Below are 16,645 nucleotides of genomic sequence, written 5' to 3'. Positions count from 1 at the left end.
AGATGCAGCTATTCAGTTGGCAACACTGAGTACCAAATAGTTTATTACAGCCAATACAAAACAAGAAAAACGCTAATCGTGGTTTGTGCGCAAGTGAGCGGACTGTGTGGAGAAATCACTGCCAGCACTTTTGTTTACGTTTCCATGGAGACGGTGTTAGGGCAATTTGGTTATGTTGTCTTCAGCAGCTGAGGTCAATAACAATACATTCAAATATACAATCACAACTAGTTAAATGTAAACAGGCCATAATTAACATACCAGTAGACCTGCAATTTAAAGCGTTTTATGACGGTAACCATGAATTTAGGCAACATTAAGATGCACTTAAAATGAAGACTATTTAAAAATACACGACAGCTTCTGCACGACAGGTGTAGATCAATGCCGCGTGCATTGGTTATGATCTGTGATATTATTTTTGTTCCCAGTGTCCATAGGTTTTTATTGTCATAGTTAGTGTCACAGTCAACCCGGTGCAGAACAATATTGCATCTGTCTAAAAGGAGTAATTGTGAATTCTAAAATTAAAATAAGAAAAGTATTCTTAAGGAAAGGATAGAAATCCGATTTAAATATTTAAAATAATATTCAGTCTGAAAAATCATTTTCATGAGAACTATACCATGTTGTTCAATCTGTCATCATTTCCATCCTATGTTGTAGTTTTATTGCTTTTATTTTGAAGACCGGAAAAGTACAACAAAAGTCTGTATTCTGAAACAGGATGTACCGTAGCTATGTAGCGTTCAGTGAGAATGGACGGAAATTAAACCCATCACTGGCTTTCTAGTCATTTTCCCCATGAGCGTATTGAAACGAACAACAAGGTCAAGGTAAAGCAAATGTTTTTTTTTTTTTTAATGTACCGTTAGCTGAACAGGACATTCATTTCTATTTCGAGTCGTAAAGTGCATCTGAATCAGGTAGAATTCTTGGCCCGGTATTTGTGCTGGATGACACCTCTGAGGAGCTAACATGAGTTAACGTTACAGAGAAGGCACCTGATCTGTCTTGACAACTTTTTCCACAGCGCATTAGCATAAAATCTGTGGCAGCTAACTGCGTATGTTTAGCACACATGGGCCAAAATAAATACGACGCGGGGTAGCGGCACGAGCCGTTTTTTTAACATATGCTAGCCGGCTAACAGTTTACTGTCAGCTATCTAATGTTAGGTTAACGTAAACAACTGACATGTTAACAGGCGAAGTTGATGGGAAACCCGTTAAATGGGTGTTAGAACATTTGATAAGATAACATAGCTACGTCTGGCTTCAGCACAACACACCTGTAAGACGACGGAATGGTCCCCACTGAGTAGGTTCACCTCTTCACCTGTGATACTTTAGTTTACGCTAGCTAAAGCTAGGTAGATAACTGTCTCATGAAATAGTCAAATTAAAGCGCCACAAAGTGTAACTGTGAACAATAATATGCAGCTCAATATGAATCATCTAGCAAACAAACCAGGGGTTTGTTACTGAGTTTTGTAGCAGTTATATGTCCGTTCAACAATATTTACGTTAGCTGTTTGTGAATTGTAAGAGCATTTGGCTGTAAGTTAGTAGAACGCGCACAGGTGTTATTCAGTTATTCAGGCTGAATAGCCCTGTCCTCAGGGTGAAGGTGGGCTTGTACTGATTTGATAGGGCTGTCTTTTTAGGCCAAGTTATGAGTTGTGATATTCAATTCAATGAGCCTGAACAGCTCCAAAAGATTGCACAGTACAACATATGTTATATTTTGAGAAGTGGCATACTCATGATCTTGATTTAACTTTTTCTGTGTATTTCATCCAGATGACAAACTATGATTGTAAGGAGACGTCTGTGTGCACAGCCAAGATCCTACAACAAACTTGTTGTAATGATTTTGTGTTCAACGTGGCATTTAAAACATTCAAAAACACTGCAGTCAGACAAAATGTGTCAGTGATAAAGCAGTCAGAAAGAAATGGCTGGCAAAATGATCGGAGTTATTCGTTTGTAATATGTCACAGTACTGTCGCTTCATTAGCTGTGAGGATGGAAGGGGGGTGTCGTCATGGGTCAGACAAACAAGGAGAGGCTTATTGCAAAAGTAGGCCATTGTCCTAATCTCTAGACAGCCCGTTGGTGACCTCAGAGAGGCAGGATGAATGTCTCATCTCACTCTGTGCAGTATGGACATTGATGCTGAACAACTGACTAAAATTGCAATTTTTGTTGTTTGTTTATCATAGATCAGTTCAGGCATTAGAAGTAACAAACTCTAGTTCTTATTGAGGTCATGTTTTTTGTCCAAGCTTTGTGTGATTTAATTTCAAGCAATAACAATCTTTAAATGTGTGCATGCTGTGACCACTTACTAGGCATTTTCCATTTTTTTCATAGAGAAATGGACACTGCATTCTCAGTGATTAGTCTCCAAACCTCTTCTGACATCCTCCTGCAGTCCTTTGCTCTGTAAGGGTAAAAACCTAAAAACAAAAAAGGGAAAAAAAACTCAGTGCCTGTGCTGCTGCATGTTGCATTCAATGAATCCTTTCCACTTGAGGCTCTCAGTTTGCAGCCGGGTTATGACATCAGCTTTTAGCTTCTGATTAGTTTAACAGACATTTTTAGCACACTGTCATGTGCAGGACAAATGGAACCATGAAAACCTGAACTGGCCTTGGATTTCACTTGAAGGTTGTAAATGTATCGACATGTCATATTAGGAAAATCACAGGGGTGAGCTTAATGATAATAATAATAATAATAATAATAATAATAATAATAATAATAGTAATAATGTTGTCATGGCTCTCTGGGGCACTTAAATAAAACTGAACCATCATTAATGCTATTTGTAACACCTGTGCTTTTCCTTCCACAAGTCAAAATGCTTGTTGTGAGAAATATTGCTGGCCCTGTTGCTGCTCTTGTTTTCTACAAATTCGTAAAGAATTTGTTCTACAAATTTGATGCATGTCTCTGTTGAGGGCTGCATCATACTGTTTATCTCAAAATAGTTTTTTGTCATGCTGAAAGCCCGTTGTACTCGTCTCTAGAATGGAGAAAAGTGTCTTCTTGCAGAGAGGTTCAGCTACACCTCTCTTCTGGTTGGGATTCAATCTTTTGCCAATGGATGCTTTATCAGGGAGGATGCTTCCTGCCAAGGGGAACTGGACTCTGGCCTTTGCGGTGAAGGACGGTCGTCCTAATTGCAACCACCACTTTGCTGCCCTTTTACACTGTGTTTGTTTGCACTGTCACCCTACAGCCACATTGTCTGCATTGTGGGTCTTATGGTTGACTGGTCAGATGGTGAGGCAGTGGGGTCAGCAGTGCACACAACTGCAAAGTGAGAGTGACATTCCAGTCTGGGAGAGCCAGAAGTGAGAACACCATGCCAGTGGCTGTAAATAGCCACTGGACTAGGAAGTCAGGGGATCAACAGGGTATATAACCAGAGAGAGGGGGTGTTTAATTGGAGATTGAGGAGGGGGCTGTCTCTGTTATTTTGGGAAGCAGCTTGGTTAGATGTTCTGCTGGACCCAGTCTGTGTCTCTCGATTTTAGCTTAGCTGGACTGGGAAGCTCTCATGGAGATCAACAAGACAGAGGATGAAGGAGAAGATGACAGTGAGTTTTCGCTGGTTTTGGAAGCTTTTAGGCCTAGCGATGCCATTTCAGACTTAGGCCTGTGTATGCGTGTGTGTGTGTGTGTGTGCATGCGTGTGTTTGTGCGTGTGCGCTTGTAGTTCAGCGTCTCTAGATTTCTGTCCTTCTTCCCAGCCTCCTGCTCTCCTTCAGTGTGTGTTTCAAGATTGGGCTAGTTTTTAGCATATGATATGCTCACCATAAATCTGCCTTTGGTTTAAGTCTTCAGGAAAACTGAACTCATTACTCAAGGTTTGTTTTTGTCTTGTCAGTTTACATTTTCTTTGAGTCAAAGCCAGACTTGCTCAGTCTGTAATCCTTAGGCCCATATATCAGATTATATTGTTGTTTTGACAGTCTAGATATGTCCGTTCCTATAATCCTCATGCACTTACCAAACTGCACACGGTCACATTATACCTCAGTATGTATGCCACTCTGGCAAATATGTATACATATACATTATATATAATGTATATACAAATGATAAGAGAGCACCCAATCTCGTTTACAGTAATATTTGTAGTACTGACTGTCTTGTACTGTGTGTAGTTTAGTATCAACCTTGGATTTTGCAGCATACTACAGAATCAAATGAGGGTGAGCAGAATATCACCCTAATGTGAACAGTATTAAGGCTGTTGATACTGTGATGTTTTACTGCCTATATGTTTTTTGAGAAACATACAGTACTAGGCTCCCTTCAGGGGAACATTGAGAAACTCTTTTAGTGTGATGGTGCCAGATCACCTGAAAGCTCAAATGAAGTCATGCCCCCTTTTAAAAGAAGTGCAGTTCTCATTGCTTTGTTGAAATTAGACCTACTTGTGTTCTCAGAATAGGACTTCTAATATCGTTCTTGCCACAGGCCCTGAGGGGGAGATGACAAAGGAGGATGTTTCAGAGCCTGTCGAGGGAGACACTGTGCTGGGCTGGGCCTCTTCCCATCAGCGGCCGGTTATCCACCAGGTGGCCTCTGCACCCATGCCCAGTGACTGTGGTGAGGATCCACACACATGCTCTCATTCAATACATCTGCACAGTGGAGCTGGGTGACATTTCAGGCGAACTAACTGCAGCACTGAACGGACTGTGAAAGGATTGGATATAAACAGCGCTATAACTGGAATTTGTGTTAGTACTTATGATTATTGATCAATTGATCAGTGCACCACTAGGCGAGAGCAATCAAGATTCAAGCAGGGATAATTATGTCTGAATTAATGATGATGATGATGATGATGATGGTGATGAGATGAGAGATCTAGGTGATGAACCTGCACTCAATAGCTGTGCTGACTAATGATTCCACTTTTAGAGTGGCCAATATCTATTTCTTGCTAATTATTTATTATTGAACACATATAGTGGCATGATTTTTAATATTGTGAGATGTTAAACACAATTGTACTGGTTTAAGTTGTCAGAAAGCGATGACAGTCACATTCCTTACAGATTGATTTCTGAAATATCTAGTCCAGCCTGAAAGAGAGTGTATATTTTTTTGAATGATGTATTACTTTGATTTATTTCTACACAGGTAACATTATAACAGTTGATTTTGAAATGGAGTGGTTGACAGTTTTTCATCTCTTCATTTGAGTCTCCTTATATGTAACACAATCAGTAAAGCACACGCAGAGGGTTCGATGCTGGCTAAATTATAAATGTTGGCATTCATTGTGAAAGGCTGAACTTAGTTGTTTTCAGCCTCAGTCTGGTTCTCTAATGCTTCATTTGGTTTGCGGCAAACCATCCACTGTCGCATCTGATTTTATTCGCCTCTGCTTGCACAGCAAGGGCATTTCCCAAGATTAGTAATTTGATTGAATCGATTGAACAGTGTGTTTTAGAAAGTTAATGTATGTCTGTGCTGCAGAGTCTCACACTCTCCTCACATGCATATGCAGGTGAAAAAGGAACATAAAGCTTTGGTTTCCCACCTCCATTAATCAAGCTGAATTACATTACAGTTAAAATTTATCTCTGTCGTTTTTTTTTTTGTCTCTCTCACTACTTCCAGAGTTCTCCTTCTTTGACCCCAGTGAACCACAGTGCAGAGAGGTTCTTTTGGATCCCAGCACCACCATTCCAGAGCTGTTCGCTGTCCTCAGGCAGTGGGTGCCTCAGGTCCAGAAGAACATCAACCATATCGGCAGTGAGGTGACGCCATCCAGCATATTTCACTGTCCCCACCCTTCTCCGTCTGTACTCACAAAACTCACAATTCACAACTCGCAATTTTTGGGTTGTTGGTGGAGGCCCTGCCAACCCGTCCCCAAACCACCTCCACCAAGAGTTACACAAAGTAGCTGCAATGCAGTTAATTGCGCGGAGAAGCTCTCGTCTCAAGGGTAAAAGCAGGCGATTATTTTTTGTCACGTAATAACTGCTACCCTTGAGAAATAAATGCCTCGCTTCGACATCAGTTTGCGCAACAATTCTCATCCAAATTTAAAGTGAATAGAGTTATGAGAGACCCTTCTTGCTTGTCATTCATCATATCAGTGCCCCCGAGTTTCACTTCATAGCCTGTTATGTAATATTTCTGCACAGTGACACCAGCGGTTCTTAGTGACTCACTGCACATGTTGTCTTTGCACAGATCCTAAAGAGAGGTTGCGGTGTGAATGATCGAGACGGCCTGACAGATATGTGCCTCTTGCACTACTGCTGCAAGGCTGGAGCCCCTGGCATCGGTTGGTATTTACCGGGCTGAACACTCTCAGCTGGACTGTAAAAGTGTATTCACATCTACTCTGTCTTGTTTGTGTGTTAGTTTATCTTGCTGCTCTGACCACTAAACATAATCCTGTTTGACTCTGCAAACACCGCTGTTCATCATACCTCTTAAACACAGTCTCTAGAACTGACACACTGTCTGTTACTACACCCATCCCTGTATTATCCCTCCTCTGTTCCTCAGGTGATGCAGAGACAGCAGCCAGCTTCGCTCGCCAGCTCCTTGCCATGGGTGCTGATCCCAACCTTCGCTCACGCTGGACTAACATGAGGGCCCTGCACTACGCTGCCTACTTCGACGTGCCGCAGCTTATCCGGGTGGTGTTGCAGGCCTCCCAGCCTGGAGGTGAGAGAATAGCTGCAGCCGGGTGTTGGCAGAAATTTTTAGTTTTAAGTCCAGCTGCAGTGGGGATTAATGCCCCAGTAATTTATCTTTTCCTGATAAATATACTGCGTTGCCGGTTTATTAGGTGCATCCACAGATGCTACATTTAGTCCAAAACAACATCCCTGCAATGCAGCCTAACTTCATGCAGCTTATCATATTCAGTCAGAGAAGTGTTGATTCTACTCAACTGTAGAATGAGGCTTGTATTGCTGTTGCATTATGTGGTAATATTTTTCTCGATTTTGTCACCTCCTTTTATGTCAGTGGGATGCTCTGGATATAGGTGGATCTACTGGCAACTCCTCATATACAGACAATGATGTGGCAGGTTGGATAGACTTGGACAGTGGCAGCAGGAGTTTACTGCAGATTGATTACATTATTTTTAATTATCTCTCATTTCACAAGAGTATGAAGCCTAGTTTATAAAATCACTACTCAACAGATAAAGCCTGGTGCTGTAGCCAGGATGGAATGAGCATTGTGGGAAAAGCACTGTGCACTGCACTGTGTCTTGAAGCAGGTTCCTGACTGAAAGCTTGTCTCAGTAAATGAATTTTACTTTTGATAAGAGTTTGTGGATGCTTTTCTTATCATTACAGATAAGGATGGACAATTTGCGTTCTGTGTTATTGAAGCACAGTCCTGATGTTTAAAGTTTAGTTTCATTATTTTTTAGTGTATTGATTATGTTCTGCCGGCTGCTCGGGTAATTTTTGTTACACTTTAAATTTTAGATACCATAAGTTGGAAAAACCGGCTCATTACAGTTGTAGACCACAGTTGCTCCTGATAACAGCTGCCAGATGCCGTAGCAACGCGTCAACAATGGACCTGGGTTCTGTTCCCAGATGCTGAATTGCTGATTTAACTAGATAACTGTTGTGTTTTTCCCCATCAATTCATGTTCCAGTTTTAAGGAGGTTCAGTAAACATGATTCATGACTAAGCTCTGCTGTCATAGTGGTGCTTATACCTCACAGCGCCCAAGATCATATCAAGACATTTGTCAAGTCTGGCAAATCTGGCTTTCATTCATCCTCTCAGTAGTTCAGTAATCTGATGGAGTTGGTGTTAATATAGCAATGCTTACACAACCTCTACAGGGGCAAGAATTCAGTTTTTTTGAAGAATGAGTGTAATGGTGGTCAAAAATTGTAAATCTGTGTCTTTATTTGAGTGAACTAGTTGAAAAACAAAAAATGCACAGCAGTCCCATAGCATTTCTGATGTGTAATGCCAATATCTACTGAATGACTTTTTTTTTTTTTATAGCGGTAGATTCCACCTGCAGTGACTTCGACTTTGGCACCGCCCTGCATATCGCTGCGTCCAACCTGTGCATGTCAGCTGTGAAATGTCTGTTGGAGCTGGGTGCAAACCCTGCTTTCAGGGTAAGTGTCCTTGTAATTGTCCTTTTACATAAACTTATACGCAAGTTTGACGAACTAATTCTTTCATCCAAACCATCCAAAAGGACATTCAACCCTGTACTCTAAATTAAAGACATGCTTACTGATTAACTGTGGAAACAAAGCTCAATATGAGATACTACAGAACAACCCTGAATGATTTTCCCCATCATTTTCCAATCTGCGCTGAGAGCAGCGGCCCGTCTCCTGACATCTCCTCACACTGTGAGCCAGCAGTGCTGCTGCACCACAGGATCATTTAACTTATGTAAAAGGGTCTGCTGTCTTTACTGCAGAGGAGAATTTTTGGAACTTAAAAAGAGACTGAATATCACGACACACAATCATACTTATTTGTCATGCATTTATCACACTCTATTGCATCTTTCTCTAATTCAAAATGTTAACTTTTCGTTTATGCTGAAGGTAATGGTTAGTTTTTTCTTGAGCATCACTATTACTGCATTTCAGTTCAATTAATTTTTTTTGGGTTCCTTTGGTTTATCACTTATGATGCACAACAATCCTATGCAACAAATTGCAAATCATCCCTTCTTTAACATAAATATGTGGTATATGGTAAATGTGGTAAGGTGATGATATTGATCTGAATTAAATATTTATAAATGGAAACAAAGGACAGTACTGAGATCTCAGGCTGCTAAAGATCATATGTATTATCGTTGTCTTTTTTTAAATTAAATTGATTATCTAGTTCATACAGTAAACTGTTGAAAATGCCCATCACAATTTTAAAAAGAGGATATTTTGTTTCGTCAGTTTTATCCTCATTTAACTTCTAAATCTATAGATTCTATTAAAGATGCATGACTCAGGTTTTTTCAGCCACATTAAAGCTGGTGAACAGAAATGGTGTCTTTTCTTTGTGTGCTCTTATTTTCCCACTGGAGGTCACCAAAGCACTACATAATCCATTAATTCCCCTGCTCACAGATGAGTGCAGAGGCTCTCTACTGTATATTTTACTGTCTGAATGAAAAGTTTGGAGAGCATGTGAACGCTGGTTGATGTGAAACATCCTTTTTTTAACGATTAATTTAGAGATTTTCTGGATTAGAGCCATTATTGTTTGTCATTTATCCTGAACACCACTGAGGGGAGATTGTTTGTTTTCAGTCTGCTTTATTATTGAAGGTTGATGGAGACTTTGTTGCTTCCAGATAGCCTTGTGATATGTTGCATCTGTTTCTGCAAATTCTGATATTGTTGTTCCTTTTTTTCCCTCTAGTAATCCTCTTCATAGTTTGCAAAGGACCAAAATGAATGTCTGCTGTGACTCAATCAATTTTAGTCGTATCACTGATTATACCGTACCATGCAAAACACACGGACACTCAAAAGCAACATTGAAATGGCGTTGCCTGGAACATGTAAAACCATGTGCATTGATTTGTGATGTAGCGAGATGCTTTACCCACCAAAATGTGTCGCTAGCATTTGAAAAATGTAAATGGTGGCTGGCAGTGGAATATAAGGCATGTTACCATGGTCAAAAAATTCAGTTTAATATCTCTTTTCCTTTTGAGTAAAGGTCAGACTTAGAAGAGGTTTAATTTGATATTTCTCTTCTCTGGCCCTGCAGAGATTTGTCACAACAAACCCTGAGTTTGAGCAGTGGAAAGTTTTATAAGGGTGGAAAAATAAAAGATGTTACTGGCCTTTCATGCTTCCCTTAGCACGTATCGTATGGCAACTCGTCATACTTTCCATTAGTAGTACGTTCCTGCAGTGGATTGCTTGCTTGATTGTTCCAGTTTTGAAGGTAGCCACTGTTGCAAGTCTGGTTTGAGCTGGATTTTTGGTGGGTAGAGTGACGTCATGCCATCCATACGTTTTGCTGGCAGGTACAGCTGCCATCGGCCGTGTGCTAAATGTGGCAAGCATGTTTGAAAACGAATTAACCGGCAAAGGTTAGTTCTATCAGCCTTTTTATATGCTGCAACACCACCCCATGATGTGGTACAGTACGTTTGATTAACCAGTTTATTACTGTACTTATCCTGTACACCAACCAATGTTGTTTTGGATTGCACTATATTGAGAAATGTTTAAAATATTCTGCCCTTGTCATGTATGTAAATTGTAGTGAACAAAAAACGAGCCGTTCAGCACGACAGTACAACCTCAAAATAAACCACAGAGTTTAATCAACGACTGTTTGGCATCGTGTTGACAAAACCTGTTATATTTCCCCAAAGATAGGACTCATTGCAGGGCTCCTGTATTGCATTGTGTTAAACTGTACAACTGTTCCTATGAACTTGTAGTTTGATGTAAATATATGTCTTGCAGAATCAGGGGGGTCATTCCTCTGTGTTGTTAAAGTGTGGAAGGTTTCAAGTCTATCCCAATACTATACTCACATGCCATATGGAAGCTGAGAGTTCTGGGTAAATGGCAAATGGCATATGAGTATTTATTAGGATAGACTTAAAGGGATAGTTCAGATTTTGTGGTTGTATGAGGTACTTATTTCATAGTCAGTGTATTACCTATAATTGATGGTGGTGTGCAGGCCCCCAGTTTGGAGAAGCAGCAGGAGTACTGGTGTAGGAAGCTAAGCAATGTACTGCTGTCAACAGGGGCAGCAGCAAAACATTTTAGCCACCAAAAAAAGGGCTGCCTAAAACGTATTAATTTAAGTGTATGCTATATTTAGAATGTATTCACTGCTTTAACTTGGCCTTGCATAGCCCTTTCCAATGTGAAACTGAAGCTATTATATCGCTCCCATCAAAGCCACCGGACTCCTTTGACAACTATAATTCTACCTCACAGAACATGGAAATTGCCGGTCTACCGCTGCCTCCATCAGTTAGCTTGTTTGTGTTATTGTATGACTTCAGCGTATCCAAACTACCCCTTTTAAACGCAGAAGTCACACACTAACATAACACAATACTCGGTGACGATTAAAGAGCTCGCCTCATCTGTCAGGCCTCCACAGCCGTCTCCTCCCGCCTCCACTCACACTTAGGCTTGCTGACTTTGTCTAAACTCTCACTGACTGATCTCTCTGAGCCACCTGACTAGACATCCACATTGTGTACCTGCTCTGAAACAAGCAGGGGTAATTTTGTTCTGGAGTAGAGATATAATTAATGATTCTGTTAAGCCCAGCATTCTTGTTACAAAAGTGATAAAACGGTGAAAATTCTGATTGTGGAAGCAAAAATACATGTTTTGTATTCAATATTTGTCATCAGTGGGGGCAATACTGCACCTGATATTTATCAATACTGATCATTTAGATGACATTACGTGGCATGCTGGCAAAAACAGTTGGATGAAATTAACTTCATCTTTGTCTCTTCCCACAGAATGAAAGAGGGCAGTGTCCAGCAGATGTGGTGCCTGACCCTCTCGACATGCCCTTGGAGATGGCAGACGCAGCCGCCGTGGCCAAAGAGCTCCGGACATTGCTGAGGCAGGCTTTACCCAGACCCAGCTCCCCTCTGCCCCTCACACTGCGAGCCCAGCCTCTCCCTGCCCTCTCCGACAAGGCCAGGATACAGCTCGCCACGATGGGAATCCGACTAGGCGACTGCGTGGTGATTGCTGGACAGAAGGTGTGTGGTAGGTCATTATCAGGTCAGGCAAGAACAATTATAAAGTATCATCATTACTCCCTGAACAGCAGCGTTTTCAGTCTTAAGATTCTTATGAAATATCGCCTTTCTCGTTTTCCGTTTTCCAACCCTCTAATCAGTACGGGATGATCAGCTGAATTCAAATGTACAGTCCTCCAGTTACAGGGAGAACCTGACAGCCTGCATTTAAAGAAAGCTGCAGTGGTCAGATGCTACATCCAACCAATCTCATGCTCAAATGGGCTTTACCAACGACAGAAAAACTAAATAATGCCACTCCCTTCAGTGTCAGTGATGGCACTCTGTCACTTTGGGTGAGAGGGGAGCACTTATAGTTTGTAATTCTTTATCACAATGGTGTCGGTAGATTTTGAAATTGATGGCAAGTTAATGACCAATATCATAAGAATTTTAACAATTTCAATTTTCTTTACCCCGGTGATGAAAAATGAATGGAAATGAAATATTAGACGATGCTGCTGAAAGTTAATGTTTTCAATATGCCAAATAATTGACTGCCATTTTGCAAGTCACTCACTGTAAAACGCAAATGGGACAAGGTGGGAGCTTGTGATGTGATGACTGCTGGGTGCTGTTGAGTTTGGGGGGGGCAGGGCAGCTGTGGAATACAGCTTTTACCAGACATACCTACATGAACGCATAAAAGTTAGTCAGAGGATCCCATGTTCCATAGAGTGTATTGTTCAAGTAATGGCCCAACTCTACAGTACAGTACAGCGAGCATTTCACTTTGTGTGTGCCTTTGGCAGGAAGACAAAAATGTATCTAATAAACAACCAGATGTTTCAAGTTCATTCTGGGTGCTTTTTCAACTTTTTATTCAGAGTACTGTAACTTTTTCCTGGCAGCGATCTCCACTAACCACGATCGGATGATATGAAAATAGAAACGATTGCCCAACCCTAGACCATAACATATCTGCAAAATCAGGCAGGAAGAGCTAGATTATATCCTACCATGTTATTTCTTTTGATATATTTTACTCAAGATTGAAGTATTCACATTTAAAAACCACAAAGGTGGAAGGGAAAATAGGCTGCATTTTCACTAAGCAAAGATAATTATCAATGTTAGCAGTGATTAATAATTACATTATACTAACTCTTAACAGAGCTCCACACCAGCCTTATACATCGGCAGCAGTGACACCAGCATTGTTCACCAGGGGGGCTTAAGTGTGGAGGCGTTCATACTATTCCACTCCACCCCCCTTTGTGGAGGAGCTGGACCAGCCAGCATGAGACTGTAGCGCTGTGACAAGAACATGATCCCTCACCAGCTTCCGCTACTACAAACCCAAAGCGATAGGCCAAGCTGGAAGCAGCCGAGCTGGGGATTGAACCCAGCTCCCTGCAGTTTCACTTGAACAATGTTCTTCTCTGTGTGTCAGTACAGAGACAACACAGGAGAGAGAGCAGACTCACTAATGCACACACAACACAGATAGTTACTCAGTGGCACTGAGCAGATTTGGATCTGAAATCCTGCCGTGTTGTTTTTCAGAGATGAAAAGAATGTTTTATTATTTCCCTAGCTTTATTGATTGAATGGATATTTTATAAACACCTACTGTTAAAACAATGGGACATAAAATTGAAGTGTTCAACATAAATAGCCAGTAAAGTAATAATGTACAAAGGGGATTGATAAACCACCATCCTCGCCAGTAGCCACGACACATCAGTGCAATGCAGCTGTGCAGTGGTTTATACCAAACAAAGACAGAAGCTTTGGTTAATTTTTCTACAATTATTCCAGTCCTCAACCAAGAAAAAATAGTTTCCAGTTGCTTAGCAACACCCTTTTGACATCCATCCAGCATTCAGGGTTATTTCTGACAGTTTATTCTGGTATATCACCAACATTTATCTGAGCGTGTTGAAGTTCATCCAACTACAGTTGTGATTCTGTTAAATGTCTGGTAACGATGGAAGTTTTAAAACGCTCCCGCTCTTCCTCTTTGCCTGTGGGTCATCCTCTTTTAGACTGCTCCTTTGTTCATCCGACCTCACACGATCCATGGTGTGCACAGCTGTCAGTGTTGACTACGCTACGCTGGTTGATTCTTTGTAGCAGTGAAAATGTGTAATCTGTCAGAAAGTTGATAAATCAAGTGTAAACCAGGTGATACACTGAAGTAATCACACCCCAGCACTGTAATTATAAGCACCAGTTGCAGTGTAATTGCAGTGTATGTTTAAAATATGTCCGTTAAAGCAGGCAGTTTACTCTTTGGTTGCATCACATGGTGCAGCTGGTCTGCCTGTTTGTGTGGGCCTTTCTTCAGCTTTTGCCACTGGTATTTTTTTCTCTTTTCTTGTTTAATTGCTTCTGACTTTCAATACACTATAACAGCCCTTACCGAAGATTTTGGACAAAGAAATTCATCCTAAAACCGATTTATTTTTGCCCAGTTCCTCCACGTAATGCAAAGAAATACTTTATTATGGCTGCTTGACCTAACCACTCAACTTCGGCGTGGTGGTGTAAGCCATGTGTAATCCTTTTGACAAGAAGCACGCTTTGAAAGCGGTGGAGATTTAGCCCCATCGGTCAAATGGAATTCACAGTTTCCTAACTATGTTCATGGCACAGTTCATTTTTGCCAATTTGCTGCACAGTGCTCCTGCTCCAAAAGGAAATGAAAACCCTGGAAATGTGTGCTTTCTGTTTAAATTTTGCAACAGCTGCCTAGTAGCCCAACGAAGCAGCTGAAAGAGACCCTGTTTGTGCCTTCAGCACAGAATCACCAGACTCCTCTGTTGCAGTCTTCGGTGCTTCAGCATCATGAGTATCTGCTCAAGTGCTCAGTTGAGCAATCTCTGTCATCACTTGCAGCTGACTTTTAACTTAATTTCCAGCATCAACTAAGAACTTGAAATACATGAAATCAATGTGGCTCATTCCAAACACCAACTCCTCATAGTCACCAGCTACCGCCTCAGGCTTTGGTAGTGTGTTGTATTCTTCATCACGACTCTCAATTTCTCAATTATTTCTATAAAAATGCAAACTTTTCTGTTAATCTTGGAAACCGCTTTTTCCACATTCATTCTTTAAACACAACAAACCAACGTTTAAGTTTTTCTGTTCTGTTCTTTTGGTATCCTGTAGACTGGACTGGGGACCCCTATTGTACAGTGATCCCAACCCATTCACTCTTTAGCATGAGCTTATAGCTGATTTTGGTGTCTTAAAGTTGAGATATTCAACGATGTGTTCGGTTGCCTTTTGCAGCCATTTGAATGCGGCCTGGTGCCCCTTGTTTAATTTTTTTAAATATTAGTCCCAGTGCTGCCACTGGAAAAGTCAACTTGGTAAGCCTCTGAAAGTTAAAACAGTTAGTGACATCTCTACCATTTTACGAGTAATCTCAGTGCCATGTCAGTGCTCGCCAAAAAACAAATTAGGTACATTATTAGGTTACTGTGGAACACAGTATTTATTTTCTTGACCTCTATGGCATAAGACTATTGTAATCATTACAATAATAACAAAAATCATAAGGTAATTTGATTTTTATGACAGAAATCCTGACAAATGACTCTCATCCAATCAAGGAGTGCCTTTTTCTACTCTCAGGGCTGACATTTTTTTATCATATTTGAATGAGGCCTTTAAATTGTAAAGTTTGTAGAATTTAAGGTCAGAAACCATGATGAAGTGGTTGGTGTTTTTAATGAAGTGTAAATTTTGAAAACAGCTAATCACGCAAATTTTAGTGGTCAGGGATGCTCTTCTAAATTTGCCGCGCCTGTCTGTTGAGGTTGACACTGACTGTAAGGATTTTCAGATTTGCCGTACAAGAGCTGTGTGTGTAGTTTTCAGACAAATCAAAGCCATTAAAGTAAAGGTAGAAGGTAAACTGTTCATGCAAGTGATGTTGATGGTGTTAGTGCATATTGGTAGAGGTGGCCTGTCGCTCGCCATTCGTTGTGCATTAGCCTAACTTGCACAGCAGTTTAATGCACACATTTTGATGGAAGTGCTTAATGGTGGAAATAGTTCTAAAGCTCTAAGTAGCAGTAGGAGGTAAGTAGTTTCACATATATGCTGGCCATCATACTGTCTATCATAAATATGGCTGTTTCATAGAGAAGCTGGCCATTGGTGTCAGGTCCATGATGATGATGTCACATCCATTTGGAAGCAGTCTGGTGGTCCTTTTACCCTCAATCTAGCTTTGGCTTGGCTCTCACACTGACTTGCAAGCCACAGGGGGAAGGATTTTGATGAAAACTTTACCAGTCCCAGTTAAAATCCCTGCACACATCAGTAATTGTTTTTTTTTTTTTTGTGGCTGTGTTCTGCGATGTATCCTTGCTGTGTGGCCATCCAAACTGGATACACGTAGATGCAAACAAACACTTGTAGACAATAAGAAAATACTAATTCTAGCCCAGTTGGACACTGGCTCTAAAAGAATGTGCCAATAATAGATTTTTGTGCCACACTGAGAACAGAGATTGACTAATCAAAACTCTTATTATCTTTCCTGCGTTTTCTGGCACAGTCTAATGCTTTGATCTCTATTTTCACTTTTAATTGTTTTTTCCTCCGCTGCTTTAGTGAAGAAAGACAAATGAAAATGTTGAGTTTCTGGTAGGGGTTCTGCCCTTAACATAATGCATGGCATGAAGATTTAATGATTTCCCCCACCGTTTTGACGTTCCGTGGTATGTGATTGTGTGCACTCAGGTTGGAACCTTGCGATTCTGCGGCAGCACTGAGTTCTCAGGAGGCCTCTGGGCCGGAGTGGAGCTGGACAAACCAGAGGGGAAGAACGACGGCTCAGTCGCAGGGGTTCAGTATTTCACCTGTCGAATGAAACATGGTAGGTCAGGCC

The 16,645-nt window shown here is 41.0% G+C and overlaps 1 protein-coding gene across 3 annotated transcripts in view; it reads left to right on the top strand.

The window, feature by feature from the left end:
* The first annotated feature begins 741 nt into the window (after positions 1 to 741).
* Positions 742 to 16,645, top strand: part of LOC121618206 (CAP-Gly domain-containing linker protein 4-like) — a 32,612-nt gene continuing 16,708 nt past the window's right edge. For 2 of the 3 annotated variants that reach the window (XM_041953565.1, XM_041953563.1), the window contains exons 1-8: positions 742 to 836; positions 4,494 to 4,625; positions 5,649 to 5,788; positions 6,231 to 6,324; positions 6,552 to 6,713; positions 8,031 to 8,149; positions 11,509 to 11,757; positions 16,498 to 16,633. In XM_041953565.1, the coding sequence (XP_041809499.1) occupies positions 4,508 to 4,625; positions 5,649 to 5,788; positions 6,231 to 6,324; positions 6,552 to 6,713; positions 8,031 to 8,149; positions 11,509 to 11,757; positions 16,498 to 16,633 (1,018 nt within the window). In that variant the 5' untranslated portion in view covers positions 742 to 836; positions 4,494 to 4,507. Of the gene's footprint in view, positions 837 to 2,375; positions 2,448 to 4,493; positions 4,626 to 5,648; positions 5,789 to 6,230; positions 6,325 to 6,551; positions 6,714 to 8,030; positions 8,150 to 11,508; positions 11,758 to 16,497; positions 16,634 to 16,645 lie in introns of all 3 variants that reach the window. The other variant, XM_041953564.1, reaches the window with a different exon arrangement.

Source organism: Chelmon rostratus, chromosome 15, assembly GCF_017976325.1.
Source record: "Chelmon rostratus isolate fCheRos1 chromosome 15, fCheRos1.pri, whole genome shotgun sequence".
Taxonomy (NCBI): domain Eukaryota; kingdom Metazoa; phylum Chordata; class Actinopteri; order Chaetodontiformes; family Chaetodontidae; genus Chelmon; species Chelmon rostratus.
This window is presented reverse-complemented; position numbering and strand designations above follow the sequence as displayed.